General features: G+C 39.6%; 1 protein-coding gene across 6 annotated transcripts in view; it reads left to right on the plus strand.

Annotated features, from left to right (window-relative positions):
- The window catches only part of LOC145987634 (uncharacterized), a 529186-nt gene that overhangs the window by 441740 nt on the left and 65213 nt on the right, over nucleotides 1-22233 (plus strand). For all 6 annotated transcript variants that reach the window (XM_083122088.1, XM_083122085.1, XM_083122086.1 and 3 more), the window contains one exon: nucleotides 20934-21290. In XM_083122088.1, the coding sequence (XP_082978214.1) occupies nucleotides 20934-21290 (357 nt within the window). The remainder of the gene's footprint in view (nucleotides 1-20933; nucleotides 21291-22233) is intronic.

A 22233-nucleotide genomic window follows, 5' to 3' on the forward strand; every position in this document is an offset into this window, starting at 1 on the left:
GACTAAACACGAATTGCAAATTAAAAGTGGATCCTTGCAGCCTTCATGAATATTCACATGCTTTTGGACTTGCAAATTCATTTAGGTGCTAGAACTGCCGAACTCTTATGGTGCTTAGAAATGCATATTTTAGATATTAGTGCATAGCTTTTCGTGCTGGATATCTTGGATTTGCTACCAGGAATTCTTCTTTTTCACTATTTCGTCAATACATTCGTGTCATCGTGATATCGTCTAATGAAAGCTGTGAATTTATTTATGAAAAATGGATTAATTTCGACGTGTAGACTTCTGGACCCAAGGTCCATTGACTTGTGTTTTCCGCCTGATATTTGAACCGCAGGATCCAAAAAAATTAAAAGAAAGTGTTGGTTTTAAGTCCACTTTGTGCACAGATAGGCTAATATGGACTGTACCTACAGTTTGTCAATCCAAAGTGCCTCCACCGGGTATCGATTCCGGGACCCGTTGATTACAAGGCGGCGGTGTTACAAATAAATAAACTGAGAAATGTCATGAACATAGCTGGATCCGGAGCTGGTCTTTCTCAAGTTCTTTCCAGCACTAACCGTGGGTAATTACATGCTTTTGCTTACTTATATTTTTTTCTATGCACCATTACATTCATGTAGTCTATGTAAGCTATGTTGCGATGCTCCTCAATATGTGTTTTTGCTCTTAAAAACAAAAAGCTTTGCATGTTTTACAATACTGGAAATAGACACTCCCAAGAAATTTCATCTTGATGACGTCAGAGAAACCCTGCCGGAGTTGTAAATATGGGGGTTGGACAAATGGCCTCTTATGACTGACTAGACCTTCAAGAGCGGGAGAAAGTGACGGTCGACGAATCTTGGTCTGGACACACAGCCAGTAAGGGGAATCTTCCTGGTTCAACAACAAAAAAATCGATCTGACAATTCGATTATCGAAGGCGGAGATGGAACTTCCGGTTTGGCCAAGTTTCCAATGTAAACAAGTAGAATACAGATTGTCTTCGAGTTAATGTTGTTATAAAAGATCGAATACAAATTGCATCACTTAAATTTCTTAAGTGTTGTAACAAGGTACCTCGAAAAAATTGGGAAGTTTCCGGATCTTTTAGATGCAAATACAGTGCGTCCATTTCGATTTTCAGCCGAGAGATCGGGAGAAGCGTGGCGGGCGGCGCTGGCGGAGATGCCGACATTTGCGGCCTGTAATGCCCACTTATTTTTATGGACATATGCAGACATTTATATAAATATTGCAAAACGAGCACTAACCTGTGTTATAATTTATTGTCTGTAATTCATCCAAGTTCTGCCCTTATATACACAAAAAATACGCTTTAGAAACGATGTTAAGAGCCACAGATAATAAAACATTTTAATCATAGTTTTCACCAGTAATGTCCTGCTTAAGTTTATATCCTTGAAAGAGTTTTGTGCCGATGGAGATCGTTTGGAGGTTTCGAATGTGCAACACTGGATCAAGATTACGCTGTAGACGAAACCGTTACAAGTCAATGGTGTTCGTGAGCTTCCTTGCAATCCGAAATCACCGAGCTCGAGTTTTTTGTTCCTTTCGCGACAGAGCTGTGAATATAGTGGCGAGCAGATGTAAACCAAGAGCGTGTTAATTTCGTACTGTGCGCAAGAGTGTTATTATTGGTTACTTGCCGTTACTTATTTGTGTTATTGCAATGTGTATGTGTGTTGTGTCAGTGAGAGTATTGGAATGCCAGCCGCAAGGTTCACTTTACGAGGGGGGCTGATAAGTTCTCGGCCCGACCCAGAAGGACTTTAGCTACAGGCACGAAAGTTTCAGGCTATTCAACGTTTTCTCCCCGAAAGTCTACACACTTGGCACTTGGTGGATATCAGTTTGAACAACTCTTATAACACAGGTTAGTGCTCGTTTTGCAATATTTATATAAATGTCTGCATATGTCCATAAAAATAATAATAATGATTACCACGGTTGTAATTGTTATGATACACTAATAATATAACCTAATTAAATACATTTTATACGAAATTTATTATCATTGTTGTTCAATCCACAAGCCGAGTGAATATCCAGCACAACTATTTCCCATGAATTCTTTCACATTTTATAGCTCCTATACTATACTGAAATGCACAGTTATTGTATTTTCAATTTTGTTATTAACTTTTGCAAGTGTCGTTCAAGAAAGGCCTTTAGAAGTTAGAAAAAAATACTCATAAAGTTCACATTGTGAAACGTCATCTAAAATTATAATTTTTCGAATTCTGAAAACTGTAGAAGCATTTTTTTTAAAATGGTAGAATATGAAAAAAATACGTATAACCTGGTTCCTGTATTTTTCACTCACTTTTTTCGATCCAATGCGCTTTTTACATTGATTACTCTGTTCGAATACTAACCATGTGAACTTTATTTCAGTTATTAATAATAAAAACAACATAATTTTTGCTTCTTTGTAACTTGAAATGAACGGTGCCAATTTCCAGATGAAGGGGGGGGGGTCGACGGACCCGTTCGAAACCCCCTTCCGAGTCCCTACCCCCCCCTTAACTACAACCAAAGGCAAATGCTATATAAACTTATAAATGATTATAAACTTTTAAATTTAGTCAACACAATTAGTTAGACAATTATAATTTTAGAAACACGTAAAATATTTTTTATTTGATTTGATGAAGTGCCGACTGCAGGGCGTATTCCTCCGTGTTTGTGTCCCATCTTTTCGCTGCATCTACTGATTGTTCCGTCTCGGGTCTGTTTGAAAACGATGCATAGATATCTGAGAACAATTATTTGTTCCCTATCTCATGTTGAAACCAAAAACCACAAAAATATTGTCGCCTTTTCTTAAGACACTGCCTTTATATCATTGAACTCCATGATATTCTTTCCAAACCGGAAGTGCAGTCCCCGCCCGCGTGAAGGAAGCAGAGAAATGTAAACATCCGGTGAATAATTATCCGAACCTCCCCGATGGCGCCTTGTAATCAAGGGGTTCCGGGTTCGATACTCGGTGAAGGCAATTAGTGGTTCGGATTTCACTTTAAACTGTAGGTCCAGTCCCAATTAGCCTTACTGTGCATAAAGTGGATTTAAAATATCAATTCAATCAATCAACCATAATTCTCTGTTACTTTGTTCGGGGGTGTTGTCCACATGCGTTTGTGATTGTCCCTTCATCTTTCACCTCTTTCATCTTATCACAATTCTTCGCGATTAGTCAAAATTGGCAGGAAAGCGAAGTAAAGTAAACTTGATCTGCAATCTGGGTAAACTTTTCAGCTTTGAAAATGAGTGTAAAATGGTTGATTATGATAATGTTTGGTTTTACGAAATTGAAAAAACTTGAGCTTCTTTGTGTAGGAAGGAAAGGGGGGTGTACACAATTCTAAAGAGATACTGAGCTTCAGTTTCGAATTTTTCAAGTGGAATTTTCAGAAACTATACGTATAATTCCACTATAAAATATCAGTTACATTTTTATCGAAACCATACGATTAAGTTTGCAAATTGAAATTTTTGAACAATGTTCAGAGACATTTTAACTGAAAAAGAGTAACGAAATCCGGGCAGAATATCGATATACTGTAAGAATCGTTATCAAGTCGTCCAAGTATTCAACGTTCAAAATTGACCAACAAAATATAATATATCTCTACCTAATTCTGACAATCAAGGGATGTGGTCATACGACATTCTTCTACATAATTACGATGAAATGTCGGAGAAATAAGTGACTGTTCTTTTATTCTAAAGGAATTCTCTGATGCCTTAAAGTCGTTAGGTTTGATTTTCTGCACCTACCAATAATGGACAAAATCAAAGGCGACCGACGCATCTCGGACACCAAGGATGGTAAAGATACCATAAAATTTTATATTCTAACTTCTATGAAAACACAAGAAGTAACTAACTATTTAATAACAAAAGTTCACTTTTCAAGTCATTATTGGTCAAAATATTCTCCCTTTTTTTATCTCTCTGATGCGATTGTCACAAAAGATGTAATTGTGGATTTTTACTACTTCCAACACAAATAAAAGCTTTTCATGTTCCGTCATGCCATGTAATTTTAACAAATAAGTTGCAGATATTTATATCATCCTACACAGCCAACTTGGAATAATGAAATACAGAGCATTCCGACATTCGCTACGAGACTCGACGGCAAGCTGCCCGGCATCAGCGCTTGTCTTTCCCGGTGAACGGGTCAGCGACAGTCGCTAGAGTCGGCTATTAAAATTACAGTTTTCATATTGTGTACTAACCTTGACTACAGAAGGTGTTGAAAATTATGTCCCTCTGCTGCAACACATTCCTGGCATCTCCTAAGGAAATTAGCATTTACACGTGCAAGTTCGTCTACTGTAATTCTCCCGATTTCTCGTACAATACTCTCTTTTAACTCACGGATGGTGTGTTGATTTTGTCTTTATAACTCCATTAAGCCTTGTTTCCATGATTATGAAAAACTAAATATGCTGACCAAGGCAGTAATTTATTTTATTAAAAACATAAACTAACGTAACGTTTCAACCTTCTAGCAAGGTCTTCTTCAGACTCTGTATCAAGTACAAAGTACTTGTACTTGTACTTGATACAGAGTCTGAAGAAGACCTTGCTAGAAGGTTGAAACGTTACGTTAGTTTATGTTTTTAATAAAATAAATTACTGCCTTGGTCAGCATATTTAGTTTTTCATGATTTTGTCTTTGTATATTTTATTTTTTAGATTTTTATACTTTTTCCCCGTGACGTTATTATTTTACCATATAAGAATTTTAGCGGCTCTAAATGCTGTGGTTTTTGAAACACCCGTTTCTTGTGAGAGGCGGTAGATAGATTTCCGAGAAAACTGTTCTAACCTTTGTCCTATCTCATCGATTTTTCCTCGGTAAGTAGGCGTGGGTTTCTCTTTCCACTTTTATTCAGAACTGACCCTGTTACTCTAAACTTTTTAACGAGGTTTAATATAGTGGTCCTATGTGGAACGGGAACACCAGGAAATTTCGTTGCAAAACGTCGTCGCACTTCTCCACAATTCCTCTTTCCGAAGTAACACTCGACAAGATAAATCCTTTGTTGTAATGTAAACGTTTGTGGAGCCATATTAAGCCACAATCTTCAACACACGGACACGACACAACACAACTTCCGAGGAAGGATTATACTGGCGTCAGTCTGCAACGTCAACAGAAAGGGAAAGAGAGCGAAGGCAGGGAGAGCGAGAAAACCAGACTGCAGCGTGCGACTGTCGCGGACCCGTTCACCGGGAAAGACAATCGCTGATGCCGGGCCGCTTGCCGCCGAGTCTTGTAGCGAATGTCAGGGAATGCTCTGTAGAATGAAACAACAGACTGATATATTCCCATCGGCCTATGTCATATTAATTATTAACCACCAGATTTCTTCAGTTTTTCTAAGAGTTTTTCTAACTTTGTCAGGGAATGTTCGGAAAAATATAGTTAAACCTATCTACAGATATTAGAATTGAAAATAAATATGGTTTCGGATTCTCGGTTTCGCCTCTAATTTACATAATTATGCAAGTTATTCAGACATATAAAGCACATATCTACCTGAAGTCACATATTTTGTTTATCGTAATTCCAAAGTTAATCAGTCGCCAGTTACAGTTGTAAACGTGTGCCGCCTGCTTTCATATGTTCGAAAAATCCGCATGTCCAGAGTTCACAGCATCGAAATGAGGCATCAAGCACAAAAAGTTAATAAAAAAAGTTTGATTGACTGGATTGGTGTTTTAAGTCTACTTTGTGTACAGTGAGGCTAATCGGGACTGGACCTACAGTTTAAAGTGGGATCCAAACCACTATGTGCCTCCACCGGTTATCCATCCCAGAACCCCTTGATTACAAGGCGATGACGCTACAACTGCGCCATCGGGGAGGCTAAAAAAAGTTTGCTTTGACGTTGTGAGAATTTGTGCGGTGACATATCGTAGGCCTGTACATTGCTTATACTATACATTTCATGACTCGAGACGATATCCCGGCAAGGGGCACATGCACAGTCGTTCGAATTCCAGTTTAAACTTAGATCTTGTCCTCATTAGCCTATCCGATCGTAAACTGGACGTAAAATGAACTTTGACAAACTTTTCAATCGAGACCGAGACGAGAATGAGAACAAACATTTACAACAGGTTTCAAGAACATTTTCTTTAAAATAACCATAAAATTATAAATAAATATATAGCCTAAATAAAAGTATTTATGCGAATTTTGCATTATAAAACAAACTCTCGCACACTATATTATATGTGTAAACACACATATATATCCCCATACGCGCATGTCTTGTCGAGCTCGAAATTTGTACCCCCAAATGAAAACGTTCCTGCGCCACTGGTCATATGGCACATATTAAGTTTCTGCAAATAGACTATATCCGCCAAACAAGTTGGGGGAGGGAGGGATCTCTCTACAAGGGGCTTCTGAACGCAACCATCGAGAGGCGTGTAAGTGAAGTGCCTCGTTTGTGTAGCGCTAATGACTCTTCGAGCACTCGACAAATGCGCCACTCGGTGAAGCCGCTACTTGAAGGGAAGCAGCGTATCCTACTACTACACAATCTAGGTTAAGCTCACGAAACGTGTCACAGACAGTGAGTGACCCCCATGTGAAGGGACCCTAAAGATGAATGCAACCTAGATCAACTTCCAACAAATACTTTTTAAGTACTGTGTAAAATCCTACACCAAAAATTGATGCATTCATACTCATTTTCACTCCGCCCTCCCCTACTGTTTTACCAAGAAAACCTTTGTCGTAAAGGGACGAGCCCCTCAATATCCTCCGCTTTCCGATAGCCGAGACCAGGCAACATTTTGTAGCAAGTGTGATGTTGCAACGTTTGCAGCGTCCATTTTACAACATTGTTATGCGCGATGTGCGATCGTGTGTAGGGTTGCCAGATATCTAAAATAAAAAAAAACAACTGGACATACAGATTATATAGACATGGATATAGTTAAATTGATTTTTTATAACATTTTTAAACATTACAAAATCAATTGCTGTTTAAAACATTGTTAATCCCTAATTTTTAACATTTTGACAAAATATATTAATATTTGATTGAACTCTTGGCGTCCTTTAAGAAGACATTTTTTTTCCAATGCATTACTATAAAATTCAGAACATGACTTATTCTTATTCACTAGAACTTGCAATATGCTTTCCACTGTCGTTAAGTCCAGCCGATTTCGTTCTTTGGTCCACTGAACAGTTGGTTATAAATTGTTATTAATTTCTTGTTGTATAAAATGATTTTGAAATTTGAATTCGTTATTTCTTTAGCTAAATACGGGACAAATGAGCGTCCCGAGAACATTTTCCGGGATAACGTGACATGTCTTTTAAAAAAGGGGACAATCCCATATATACGGGACGTCTGGCAACCCTAATCGTGTGAATATGGCATTCAAGCAGGAAACGTTGCACAAAGGAGTGGCGACACGGATGTGTAAGCTTACGACCACTGTTCATCCCTACACATCCGTGGAAGTGAACCAGTTGATAGAATTGGCACAAATCACGTTGAACCAAGTTATAAACCAGATGTCAAACTCTCCAGTCCATGTTATCTGTGCGAATGAGACGTTGACTAGAGCCACCTACCGAAACGTTCCGAACTACTTCGTTGCTGCGTAGCGTGTTTTTGGAGGAACATCCATAGCATTTAACCAAATTAATTTCTCATCCAGAATGCTAATATTTCCTCCTCAATCGTGTTATTCTGTGTAACTGCAATAAATTTCCAATTCGATAGAAACTGCTATTGTCAATTACAATTAAAATCGCAACCGAATGTAAATATTAAACAATTATTACTACTCAGTAGCTCGAAGGATTAGTTTTTGAGGTGGGCTTTAATTGGCCTCGAGGGGAACATTTTTCAAAACATTTCTTAATCATCAACCGTAATAGGCTAAAAGTAAAACTATCCTCTGTGTCTTGCATATACGCATAGTATACCATGAGGGCACATTCCCGAGACTATTTCCGCTGTTCTTTTTTTTACTCAGTATAGTCTTCGTGATGACTGGGCCAGAAAGAAATTGTCGAATTACGGGTTCGAATCTCGACATGGTCATAGATGTTCCTTTGAGAGTACCCGTCGCAGTGGAGCTACTAAGCCAGATGTAGAAGATTCGAATCCTGAGCAAGGTATGTGTTTCACCGTCTATGTAATCAGTTAATCATTCTGTTCGTAAAATAACAGAAATTGAGTGTCCTTCAGCAGTTCGTTTTAATAATCAATAATCATCATCCATCACAATTAGACAAACATGCCCTAAAAGCGACCTAAAATAAATTTAATAAAACTTGATGATTCTGAAAATTTCTCGAACGTTTGTTAGGTGTAATTTTGACAAATACTTTCAGATCATTGCAGTCATCTTGCTTCATAGAGGCTGCGATATGTTTCAGGGGGGAAATTATTTCTACTTGAAAAATGTATCGCTTCCTACAGGAAATATTAGGTTCCAGGTTCGGTCCCTGAAATAAAATGCCAGGTACATTACTGAATACATTCTAAATTTCATATAAGTCTCGAACTGTACGAAACCAAGTCAGTACGTCTCGATTCTCTAGACGAAATGAAAGAGGTTGTCTCTTTCTTGACAAGTTTAGAACTGTCTGGTCTCTTAATTTCGGTCCATATTCCACCGTTCCTGGTTCAGATTCCGCCATGAAGGAGAACCTAGCAGTCAGGCACGTATCCAGAGGGGGGGCTCGAGCCCCCCCCGAAAGTTTTAGGTTTACACTAGATAAAATGAGGTTTTTGGTTTCTTGTGGTGTGAAATAAAATAATGTGACAATAATTTAAGGAAAGAAATAGTTATCGAGGCAAGACGGACAATGTTCCGTAACCCTGTTATTGATAAAAGCATGTATCCAAGATGGGGCACAGGGTGCTCGACCCTTTCCCCAGAAAATGTTTCAGTTTACGTTAGATAAAATTAGGTTTTTGGCTTCTTAAATAATGTGAAAATAATGTAAGGAGAGAGATAATTATCGAGGCAAGACGGAGCATGTTTTATACCCCTGTTATTATTAATAGCACGTAGCCAAGGTGGGGATGAGGTGGCTCGAGCCCCCCCCCCCTCAGGAAATGTTTAAATTTACACTAGATAAAATTAGATTTTTGGCATCTTGAATAATGTGAAGATAATAAATTTATAAATCGGAGAGAAATAATTATCGAGACAAGACGGAGAGTGTTCTATAACCCTATTATTGTCAATAGCCCGTATCCAAGGTGGGAATCAGAAGGCTTGAGCCCCCCTTCAGGATTTTTTCTGTTTACACTAGATAAAATTAGGATTTTGGCTTCTTGAATAATGTCATGATAATTTGGGAGAAATAATTATCGAGACAAGATGGAGAATGTTCTATAACCCTGTTATTGTTAATAGCACGTATCCAAGGTGGGGTTGATGTGGCTCGAGCCCCCCAGGATTTTTATTTTATTTTACACTAGATAAAATTAGGTTTTTGGCTTTTTGAATAATATGACGATGATTTAAGGAGATAGACAAGTATCGAGGCAAGACGGAGAATGTTCTATAACCCTGTTGTTGATAATATTGCACGTACACTTTCCTTGCGCTTTCGGTGTTGTTTCTGCGCACTTGAGGACTATGTAGAGACTTGTCAGCATTTGGAAGCTGCTCAACAAAGGTAGAGCCACACGTAGGGCGATTTGTTGTAATGTATAATCTCTGGAAGGCGGGAGAGGGTACGTTCTTGAATGAGAGAAGGAGTCAACTACTGGCAATATTAACGAATCGTTTTATCTGCGGAACGTTATACAATATAATGAGGATATAAATAGGCGGATTCAATTTTTCAATTGATCTGTACAAAGAATCGGTTAATGAGATTTCAGAGGTAAGTGTGACAATTCATACAGTCGATTGGTGATCAGATCAGTCAGCGTCCTCGGATTGCTTTATAAGATATAGTGATTCGAAAATGAAGACATTGACGACAGCAGAACTTCCGGGCCTCAGTGTGGTGCTAGTTCAGTTCGAAGGCCGAAGAGATCAATGCCTCTCTCTCTCTCTCTTCTCTCAAGTGAATATTTCATCAGTACCGGATATTAAAACAGAAATAAACTGCATAGATCAACTGAAAATCAAAGTTTTGAGTGATGATTTGTTTTTGCCAGAACTAAATTTCGTATATGCAGTCTGAGAATTTCATGATATAAAAAAATACTTTTGTTTAAGCCTACTGGGTTCGAAACACATTCAAACACTTAGCTATCATAAAGAGACAGACGAAAATTTTATGAATGTCGAGAAGAGAAAGCAGGAAGATGTTGCATATGTACACATTTTAGGCGGAAATTGCAGGCTCTACCAGGATCCAAATCAGGGTTCTACCAACTGAGCCACCTAGTCATCCTTTACTTCAACCGATTTTTCGTTAAAATGTCTACATAGTACATGTCCTGTGTATATCAAATCGTAAGGTGTTGCCTGTATAGTGAACAAGCACAGAAAATATAGGAGAGAAAAGAAAACTGAGGAGCATTATCACCGGTTGAGGATAATTTTTTCTGTAGTCAACAAGAGCTACTACTTCGAGGTGACAATGACGGTGGCCTAATAAGGGAGATTTCACACCGTGTCGCCTGAAGATTAGGTTTGTGCGGCCTTTTGTGTCGCTACGGTGTGAAACGTTGCTGTTGATTGACCCATTCCAATCAACATGTATCGCGTGTCCCTTCGGTCTGAAACCTTCCTAAGTCTTGAAAATCCAAGTCACAAGGATGGAAAATAAGGGCCTTGTTAAGGTTAGGTGTGAAGGCAGGCAGACGACGCAACCCTAAAGGATCATATTCAAACCTGCAGGAAGAACGCATCTCCAATGCGATGATAAAAACTTCTGGTGAGTTCATTATAAAAAAAAATGTCCGAGATAAAGAGAGGCGTGCCCGGGATTTTCGGAAGGGAGAGGGGTTACGCATACTATTTTTGGTGGTCAGTCCTGACTTTGCCATTTTTTCCTGTCTTTGACGTTCCTTTTTTTTTTAAAAAAAAAAGGAATACTGGGTCAAATGGAGTTATTACCTCACCAACCCTCCCTTGGGCACGTCACTAGAGATAAATGAGTAAGCATTTGATCATACTGGGAGACGAAACATTAGATGTGTTGGGAACGGAAGGGTTTTTCACTGTGCATTAATTGTTTCGTGATCCACTTGTATTCGAGAAGACTTCCTTTGTTTCGTGCCGATATATAACAAGACAGCGGAAACTGTGACAGGCATTTTTGAACACTTGTGAGTGCTAAGGCCTGAATCTGAACAATTTGGTGGGTTTCGGCTTTTATAAGAGCTGAAAAAATGGGAGGACAAGACACGTTAGTGGTGTTCAGGCTCGAATCAGAGAGTAATATTCGAAAGCTGTCTGCGTCCAGTTCGCAACCCACAATTTGAATCTCGCGTTGTCGAGTGGATTGTCCATCCCGTGCATGTGTAACAGCTTCGTAAAAACACTCAAAGATACCATAGATGTTTTTATGCCTGATGAGAAGAAATGGACAAACACACATACTGAGATGGTTCCGGCACACATTATTAATGCATGGGAACAGAGGAGTCGAGTGGTAAAAAATGTTCCGATTTCACGTTCTAATTAAAATGATAGCCTTACAGTGGCAACGATTTAAGGGATAATTGCTCCCCATTTTTTATTTTTCTGCCTCAACATTATGGCCTCTTAATGTTAAGCCTTGGCTACCAAGAGAAAGTAAACTTTCCTTGCAACGCCCTCCGCACCCCCCCCCCCCCCGTTTTGGAACCCAATTTCCACCACTGGTCTTAAACATACAATTGTGAGGTTCTTACTATACCCCTTAAAAAAATGGTGTTGAGCCCCCCCCGAAAGGAATTCCTGGATACGTGCCTGCTAGCAGTGTTTTTTCTCGTACTTAACTTCATAACCAAATCTACCGAGCGTATTCCTCACTTCGATTCGTTCTAAGGGGGGAAAAAAATCAAGCTGCACTCCTTGCGATTCTCTGCAGAAATGTGGTGAAAAATAATTAGATCAAAGTTGACAAAAAGATGCCTGTGCGAGTTATGACGGAGAAGAGAAAAAGTGTTTGCTCCGCTAATTGTTAGATGTCTCCGAGGGGAATTAAATTTCCTGAGGACGAAAGCAAAGGCGCATATTTGTCTCTTCCTTCAATGGAATTAGCTCCGGAGTTTCCATGGCAACCTTTCAGTCGCCGGTCGTGAATGATTCTTGTCAAGATGTGATTCGTCGATGTGTGTGTATTGTCAACGCTCTGACCTCACTTCCTCCGCACGGTGGCAGTGTTGGCAACTCATGGATTTTCTCGATGAAACTGCACAGATTTGAGTGTTGTATTGTATTCTTCAGTAACTGAACGTGTCGTTTTCGGCTCTGTGTTTGTCGCGACGGTGAGGATGAGTGATGAAATTAAGAGGAAGCAAGCACAAATAAGTATTCATGATTTATTGAACCTCGGACGATTGATTGATTTATTGATTGAATTAAAAGTTTTGGGAGCATCGGCACTTAAGGCCATTTTGCAGCCTTCTAAGTATACGGGGGAAATATCCCCTTATCCACAATTCTGACTGAAAAAGTTAATATAAGGAGTGTAAAAAGCCCCTTGGGAAAAATTAAAAGTGCAAGGTTGTAAAAAGACCTGTACCGTACATTAAAAAGTCAGAAGTTATTAAAAGCTTCCTCGCAGACGGTGGAAGAGACCAGCTCTTCGTAAAAAGCTAAAAACATTTGATAAAACACTGTTCTCATCGCCCAACAGGGATGACAAACAGCTGGGAATATTAAAAGTATGTCTGAGGATAGCAAAGTAGCACATTCAATAAGAATATGCCGAACACTTAAAATAATATTACAGATAAGACACATCGGAGGGTCCAGCCCTTGCAACAAGTAACCATGCGTTGGACGACTGTGTCCAATACGTAGTCTGCAAAGAATAACTTCTTCTCGACGAGAGGCACGGGACGAGGAAAGCCATGCAGGCGTGGTGGGCTTAATAAAGTGAAGCTTGTTCCTCTCGGACGAGGTTTCGGAAGTGACTTTTTTGACGAAACTGACGTCTTCTTGGCACGCATAGTGCTCTGGACTTGCGATCTTGCTACCGACGGTACAGTGGGATACAAAAATATGGGGATGGACAGTATGCTTCGTAATATTCTGCTCAAGGTTCAAGTCGTGTCCTGGGCATGGGTGTTATTTTGCGAGTTCCTTTATCAAGTTCGTCCAACCATCAAAGAGCGACACAAAATATGAAAAAATACAAAAATATTTATTGTCTGAAGTGTATCTATTTTTGCTCCCTGTTTGTACAGATTTTTTCTATTGCCTCGTGGCTCAACAGCCCTTTAAGTACCAGAACATGCAAAGTGGCTCTTGCATTTGTTTTACTTATTTCTACATCGCTTTTCTGTTTTTTTCAGTCTGGGCGCGACGATGGTGACAAGCGATGGTTAGATCATACTGACGAATGAGAATTCCCAAATAATACACATGCCAGGTCGGGACTTGAACACGCATCTTCAATAACAAGGCCGTGAGACTTCCAAAGCTGCTTGTCATTGGTTCACGCTTGGTCAGCGCATCCAGACACACAGATTTCTAGACCGGAGCAAGCAACTTGATGCTTTATCAATTGATGCCGAAATTTGGTAGTTTCCACATCACAAAGATTGAAACGCCACCAAAAACTCTAGGAGAACTTGTAATTTTCAGTTTGTGGAATTAAGTTCATAATGCTTTTTGTCTTACGATAACTATACATTCAGACGCAGAGGCGAAGTTGGGAGGTTTTGAGATCTATATTTGTCTGTTCATACCTTGCCTTCCCTTTGGCTTAGCTTTCCTTGTTTAATGAAAGAGCACGTCAGATATACGAAAATACAAATAAATACGTCTCCACCGCTAATATCCAGTAACGACCTTATATAGATTTGGAACTTTAATGTAGCTATATATTTTACACCAAGGAACATGGATAGTGTAGTTTGCTTGAATAATGTTGAACGTTAGGCTGACAGTGACAGCAGAGTTGTTAATTTGGAACGATTTGGTAGGTGGCGCTAGTGAACGTCTCATACGCACAGATTGCATGTACGCGACAGAGATGTGATCCTTTAGTAGTCTATTCCTTGTGGCAACGCTTCTTCCGGTTGGAAACACTTCAGGCGCTTGCTCCCACACATTTTTCCACCGGTGTCAGTGGAGTGAAGTCTTTCTAGTGATAGAGAACTGTTTTCGCAGCTGCCTTTTTGAGGCCTATATTTGTCTCCAATGATCAGCGTAAGTTGAAGTAGAGATGTTCTCCGTAGCAATTCTGCCACGTCATTGTTTTGTTCTTGTCTTTCTATGCGAATGATTAAGCATTGGGTAGTGTTTTTGTGCACCAATTAGTGTTTTCTATTTCGCAGGGTTTTTTTCATGTAGAGGGGGCAGGGGTGAACGCTCTCCCCCCTCCCTTTACTACTCCCCAGCAAGCACGAAAATTCCAGCCTAAATATGCATTTTTTGTATTGTATTTAGTGATATATTAAGTGCAACTGTCCCCCAGTAAATATTCCCCCCCTCCTACCACCTCACTCATTTTTCTGGGGTCGTCACTAGTGTGGAATAATTACAGCACACAATTGCCAGCGTTCGATTTTAAGGCAGGGGGTGGGTAGTATTTCCCTTTTGAAAGCAAAAGTCTACTGAGGGCTGGAAATCCATTTCAAATTGCAGTCTGAAACCCTAAGATGTCCCAACCAGGAACTGAACTTGGGACCTTTCATTTGCAAACAACATTAACCTGAACACTATCGGGAAGGTAATTATTTACATTTTGATTTTTTTTAGTATTATGACGCACGCGATACGTCAGGAATAAATTCAAATTACTTTCATTGTGATAACAGCACAAATAACAGCACAAACTAACTACAATGCATTTGAGGCACATTTGGAAACAAATAGATAATTCATTGTTATAGTTCGTCTCTCAAGTCATAACTCGTGCATGTAGCACCACTTTGGCGAATGAATTTACATTGTGTTGTATTTTTAATACGTAGTGCTTATTTTACCTTCCTGTCTTAATCGTGACGATGAGATTGAATGTTGAATTGATGAACTGAATCAGAGGACACATACTCGTAGAATCGCCACATCGGATTTGAACTAAGAGTTGCTTCGATTTTTGTGTTCGGTGGGGGTGAGGGATTAAGGATATATTTTGATGGGATCCATACAAAGAACGTTCTTCATTGCACTGCTATTTGACTTTGTCACGAAATATAAATGTTGCACTTCGACAGGATGGGTCAGCTTCATTTTTGGATGGGCCAAGGCCCACCCTGGCTCTCCCATGCTACCCGTTCTAGTTTCGGCCAAGTTGTGTTATTTCCACCGTCAAACATTCGAGTGTGATGTTTTGACATTTCCTAAAATGCGTTTCAAGTCAACCTGATACTCGAATTTGAAGAATGATTTTAATAAATTGATTTTGTATATTATTTCCTGGGTGGCTCTAAAGGCGTAGAAATATATTTTTATTTACTTTTATGTACACAGGTTGTGTAGTTTTAAATTAATATTCATTAAATACCCCAGTCCGAATACACTGGCAAACTGTTGGCCTTTAATTGCACTATCAAAAGCTCGAATGTAATAACTTTTTTGAACTTAACTCGAAGAAATCAAATCTTAAATACGCTGAGGGCAGAGGCGCAACCACGAATTTTTGTCTGGGGGGGCAAGAACCAGGATATACGTACCAATAATAATAATAACAGTAATAATAATAATGCTAAAAATAATAATGTCAATAATAATAATGTTATTATTATATTATTATTGATTTGCTTTATTATACTTCGCTTCTTGTGCCACTTTTGGCTAATTTGCGAAGATGGGGATGAGTGATGATATGAAATTCATGAATGGACACTCACAAACATCCATACTCGAGCCGGGATTCGAACCCGGGACCAACATTATTATTATTAGTATTAGTAGTAGCGGTTGTAGTGGTAGTATCAAAGACGTTATTGCCCTCGTAAATTTGTAAAATGGGTAGAAGTTGGTGCTATAGCATTTGTGTTCGAAGAAACGATTTGTATTATCTTTTCAACATTCAATTTCACATTAATAATGGAACAAGCACACAAACTATTTTTGAAAGACAGAAAATGCTTGAGAAATGCATTCTAAATGTCATTCTTTTTTACATTATCATGTATAACTTTCATGCACGATATATGTTTCACACATATGCAACATTGAGCGACGTGGACTTTAAATTGTGTAGATATTCAGTTTCTTTAATACATATAATATACAACATATATTATTTAAATACATTACACATCCAATTCATCCATCTGACAATAAAGCAACAGCAAAAAGTACATAAATTGCATCTCAAATGTGCACGCTCCCTTTCCTCAAAACAATTATTCATGCATTTAAATCCAAATGAATTAAGACTAGCCTAGTTCCTCTGTCTGGAAATTTACAATGCATTACAGAGAAGAATGAAAAATTGCGAGCGAAGCGAGCTAGAAAATTTTTGGATCCACTTTTTTTTTAATCAATATTGATTTATTAGGGCGCAAATATTTTCACGGGACGCCAATGCATTGTGTCTTTTACAACTTTTGTGCCTCCCCGGTTGTGTAGTAGTGACAACATCGTCGCCTTGTGATCAATGGATCCCGGGTTTGATACCTGGTGGAGGCACATGGCACAGTTGTTCGGATCCCACTTTAAACTGTAGGTCCAGTCCCGATTAGCCTCTCTGTGTATAAAGTGGGCTTAAAACCACAAATCAATCAATCAATTTTACAACTTTTTTTTTTTTAATTTAGATCGTTCGGCGCCCAAGGCAGACTCCCGCCGCCCCTAGCTACGGTTATGAACTTGATAAGACTAAGAAAAGCAGGTATTGCGAGCTAAGCGAGCAAGAAAATTTTACGAAAAGTATTTTTATTTGCATAAAATTTGAAGTTGTGGGCAGTAATTGCCCCCTGCAGGTGCACTTGGCTGTTTGCCCCCCCCCCCCTAGAACTCATTTCATTCCAATGTTTAGTTGGCAATTCTCCCCCGGCCCACCCCTGTGGTTGCGCCACTACCTGAGGGCCATGTATATTTACGGTGTATTGAGTTCGTCTTGGCCTGTGTGTGTTCTCAGCACGTTCTGAAACCTAATGAATCGCTTGAACTTGCTTTGCGCTATTGTGAACTGTAACAATCGGAATTGTTCTCAACGAAACACTTCGGAACGGAATTTTAATCGCTGTAACGGCTTTGCTAGAATGTTATTAATGTAATTTTTTAAAGCTAACTTCTGTTCTCGACACACTTTGTCTCGCTGCCCTAAAGTTCCTATCGTTTTCTGCGTCGCAAAGTGGGCAGTGCGTAGCTACTGAGGGGGAAAACAACATGAAATTAAAAGCCTTATAGCTTTCCTGGCGACGAATGAACAGATTCTTTCGAGATATCGACCAGGTGAGTTGTGAAAAGGTTTCCGAGCTTTTGAGAGCTAACGTTAGTATCATCAGGATAGAAGTGCTAAAACATCCTTCGTGTTGGAAGAAAAAAAAGGGCAGCCTTTAAAAGATTACGTCACACGCCTTTTTGTTTTATCTGTCAATCTATAATCTATAATGACTTACCAACACTGCCTGCGGGACAGGCACCAAAGAGGAAAAAATGAGCAACGCATAAGATATGGGACGTTAATATATTATTATTTTCAGAGACTAATTTTTCCATATTAAGAATATTTAATTCACAAGCGGATTAAAGGGGCGAAAATTTATAATTTTTCACAAAATCTTGGGATAGAGATCATGCAGGATTCCTATGAAGTTCCTGGCTTCCTGTTATATCTGGTGTGCCGCAAGGAAGCGTTCTTGGCCCTCTGTTATTTGTATCATATCTGGATGATCTCACAGACCTCTTTAATTCCCCCATCTCAAGCACAATTCTAATGTTCGCTGATGATTGCAAGATTATGAGAGAAATAAAACAGCCATCAGACATGCAACTTCTCCAAAATGACATAAATAGATTCTCCGAATGGTGTAAGCGATGGAAACTGTCCACAAACCCTTCGAAATGCTCTTGCATAACAATTTCATTGAAGCAAAACATTCTTGAAGGTAATTATACATTCACCGAGATCAGTCTAGCAAAAGAAGCACAACACCGAGATCTAGGTATCCTCATAGATTCTAAACTAACTTTCGATAATCACATATCAACCATCACAAAAAAGGCAATGCTTAGGCCAGGCTTACTTTACAGATTCACCGAAATCCATAACCCGAAAGCACTTTCCATTTACTTCAAAACATTTGTGTCCCCCATTCTAGAATACTGTTCACCCATCCGGAACATGGCTGCCCATTCTCATACCTCCAAGATCCTGAGTGTTCTCAGCTTTTTTCCTCTCTATCATTCGATATAGAGTGCCGGCCCTGAGACACCTACCTAAGAGAGATCTGCTTATAAACAAACATAAATACTCCAGAATCACGTAGATACGTTGCAGATATGAAATTACTACATAAGATAATTAATGGAAACCTAAGATGCAGCATCCCACTCCACGAACTCTCCCTCAGAGTGCCCAGACACAAAACACGGAGCAAGGAAACTTTCCACATTGCAACTCCAAGACTCTCACTCATTCAACGTTCACTATTTCAAAGGCTACCAAATCAGTTCAATGTAATCTCAAACCAAACCGATATATTCAGTTCATATCCATCTTTTATCACCAACATAGAAAAAATTGTATATAAGTAATGCTTTTGTGAAACACATCTGTTTACCTTGGAACTGTCTCGACTTGTTTATGTTTATGTTTATATTTTGTTTATTTTATTTTATCTTGTTTTGTGTGTTCATTTTAACACTAGTGTACTGTTTTACTGTTGTTTCTTTCCGGTTTAAAATGGCTTCTGCTGTACTGGAAATTTCAATAAATAATGTCCCAAAAGAAAATGACTATAGGTGTGTTTCACCTACGTCACAAACTGTTGCATTGTGGTAACATTTCCCGCAAACATGGCGGCTGTGTGCATCCTGACGTCACATGAAAAACCCACCTATAGCCGCGACGGCTTAGCATCCGGCGCGGAGACAGCCTTTCCGGTAGTGACCCTCTGTTGCCGCGTTTACCTACGAAAGAACTCGCGGTCAATCAAAATATTAGGCCTATTGCTTGGGCAACAAGCGGTAACTTTAAAATTCCCCCTCCCCAAAGCAGCCAGCAGGGAAACATGATTTTGTCAAAATAACCATTCTGCGCCGTGAATGGACACCGGTTGGTATGGCGGCCTGAGAATAGGGATGGTCCTAAGACAAGTTTGCGAGCCGAGAATGTGACCAGACCAGGGGTTGCTTAGGACCTGCGATCCGGGTGCGTACTCGGTGGGTCGAAACCGCGGTGTATCCCTTGAGTAGCGCCAAAACCTTATTTCTCATTATACAAGGTTCGGCCATAAAAAAAAACGAACTTTTTTTTAGGAAAGAAAACAAGAAATTACCTTCAAATGACTTTATCACCTTCAAAATAATCACCAGAGGAGGCAATACACTTTGACCAGCGTTTGTACAGGTGTTGGAAACACTGTTGATAGTCATACGCGTAACATTTAATTTAATGTCCGCGACGTCGTCAAATCTTCGCCCTTTCATAGCCATCTTAAGTTTGGGAAAAAGGAAAAAATCAGCAGGCGATAAGTCTGGAGAATATGGAGGGTGATTGATCACTGTCACTAAATGCTTAGCAAGGTATTGTTGTACAGACAATGCGGTATGAGGTCGAGCATTATCGTGTAACGGAAACCATTGGCCAGAATCACAGAGGTCCTTCCTAATCAGCTTCATCCTGTTTCTGAGTCGACCAACCACTTCCTTGTAATACCACTGATTGATTGTTTGGTTTTCAGGGACAAATTCATGGTAGATCAGTCCTTGGGAATATAATAATGCGATCAGCAGCACCTTTGTCTTCCGTGCTTTTTTCTTTACGGGCGAGAACTGTCCTTTCCACTGCGCACTCTTTTTGTTTCGGGGTCATATTGTAAACACCAGGGTTAATCTCACCATACACTGCCCGTATCATCTGTAACATTTCGGTAAACGATTTAACCAATTTGTAACAAAACTTTATGCTGTATTTTGTACACCGCCTGCACACGACCTGCATCTGACGCACGCTTGCCCCGATACAGACTGCCTGTAACAGGTTGAAACATGCACTGACGAAAAGTTTAGATATAGCTCTTTGCAGTGTTGCCAGAATACGGTACCTTTTTATTTGGTTTGGTTCTTTTTTTTACATTTCGGTTTCTTTATGGGCTGACCTTGTACAAGCGTAGCTTTTAGTTTTAAAGAGTTGTAGACAAGAATTAAAGTTGCTGCTGAGTAACATAATAAGTATAAGTATAGTGTTTCAAAATCAAGTAGAAATTTAAGTCAAGAGAGAACTGTTATTTTGATATCATTATGAAGGTATTAAATAAATACAACCCTACAATAAACGTGTTTATTAACAGTAGCACTTAATATATTTAAGAAATACGTCTATTATTTTTCTCGTTAAAACCGAAAAACCGTTGAAAAAGTCGCTAGGAATTCAGGCGGGGTAGAATAATAGAGGACTGTGTCTTCAACAATACCTCTCCACATTTTTCAATTGATTTGAAGGTGCTAGGTTCCCAAATGTTTCATCAGTCCTCCCCCTCACACACACACTTTTTTCTACTTGCCAACCTCTATCTTCTCTGCTGTGTTTGACAGGATATTAGCAAGCACACACGCATGCTTCGTATCACAGTATCACCACCTTAAACTCTCTAAGTTCTATTTTCTGTATTTTCCAGTTGGAAGAGGATGGTGACGTCCACATTCTCCATATCACCAAGGCGGAACCAGGCGACGGTGGCGCCGTGGTGTGCACAGCTTCAAACGACGAGGGCTCCACGTCATGCTCGTCGGAGCTCACTGTACTGACACCTACCGCCATGAACGGGAACCACGAAGGCGTCCTCGAGGAACAGCCAGTGCGACCGGGCCCTGAGGTCTGGAGAAGCCTGAATGGTGACGTCAGCAAAGATAGTCCATCGCCGGCCACAATCCTTCGGGGACCCCATGACGTCACGGTGTTGAGAGGGGACATTGTGACGCTCAGGGCGCATTACACAGGGACGCCGCCGCCCATCGTTCAGTGGATGAAAGCGGTGAGTACATTTTTACACCAGTAAATTTGTTGGAGTGGTAGAGGCTCCATTTTAAAATTTTCGCCATGCAAGGATTTTTTAACTTACATATTCCAATGGCGTGCCCAAGGGGTTGGGGGTTGATGGGGGTCATAACTCACCCCTCGGGTCAGGCCCGTAGCTAGAATTGATATTCAGGGGGGCTCACGGGTTATCAGGGGGAGCTTTGTAAACAAAGTCCATTTTTTAAAAAAAATAACAGTAAAAAATGAAGTTAAATTATTTTGGGGGGTCATTAAGTTATATACAATTTTTAAATATCATACAAATACTACATTTTCTACATTTTTTAAAACATCTCTTGAAGTGTTAATTGGCTGCTACTGACACCGTCCCTTATTAAACACTCCATATTACTTTATATGATACAGATATTTATATCACACAAAAGAAAAATGCACAATATTTAATCACAGTGCCTACAGTATATTCCACCCCCGGTCGAAGCAATGAAACTTCCCTTTGTTCCCAAAACTTGGGAGCTGTTGACTTTTGATGTAGATGCGAAGGGAATTTGCATGATGACATCGAAGTCTCAGATTTCTGTCTAAACGGGAGGACAGTGAAGGTACAGATAAAGAAGCTCCGCTATGAAAGAACTTACAAAGTCTAGATAATCTTCTAAATACTTGCAGGTACTTAGACTTCAGCTCATAAACAAGATGAGCGAATGTAATAGCTGCTGCATGTTCTGTGGATTTATCCTTAAAGTTGTGAGCTGTCTACATTTTCATTCTTCACTGGAAACAAATTAGTTTTACCTATGGCAATGCCAGTGGGGCTGACTACACTTCCAGGGGGAGCTGAGCCCCCCCGGGCCCTGCCTGGCTACGGGCTTGCCTCAGGTACAGAATTTATAGGGGAAAAAAAGATTGTCAAAAGCAGGAAAAGATAGCAAAATAAG

This window comes from Lepisma saccharinum, chromosome 5 (genome assembly GCF_977018435.1).
Source record: "Lepisma saccharinum chromosome 5, izLepSacc3.1, whole genome shotgun sequence".
NCBI lineage: Eukaryota > Metazoa > Arthropoda > Insecta > Zygentoma > Lepismatidae > Lepisma > Lepisma saccharinum.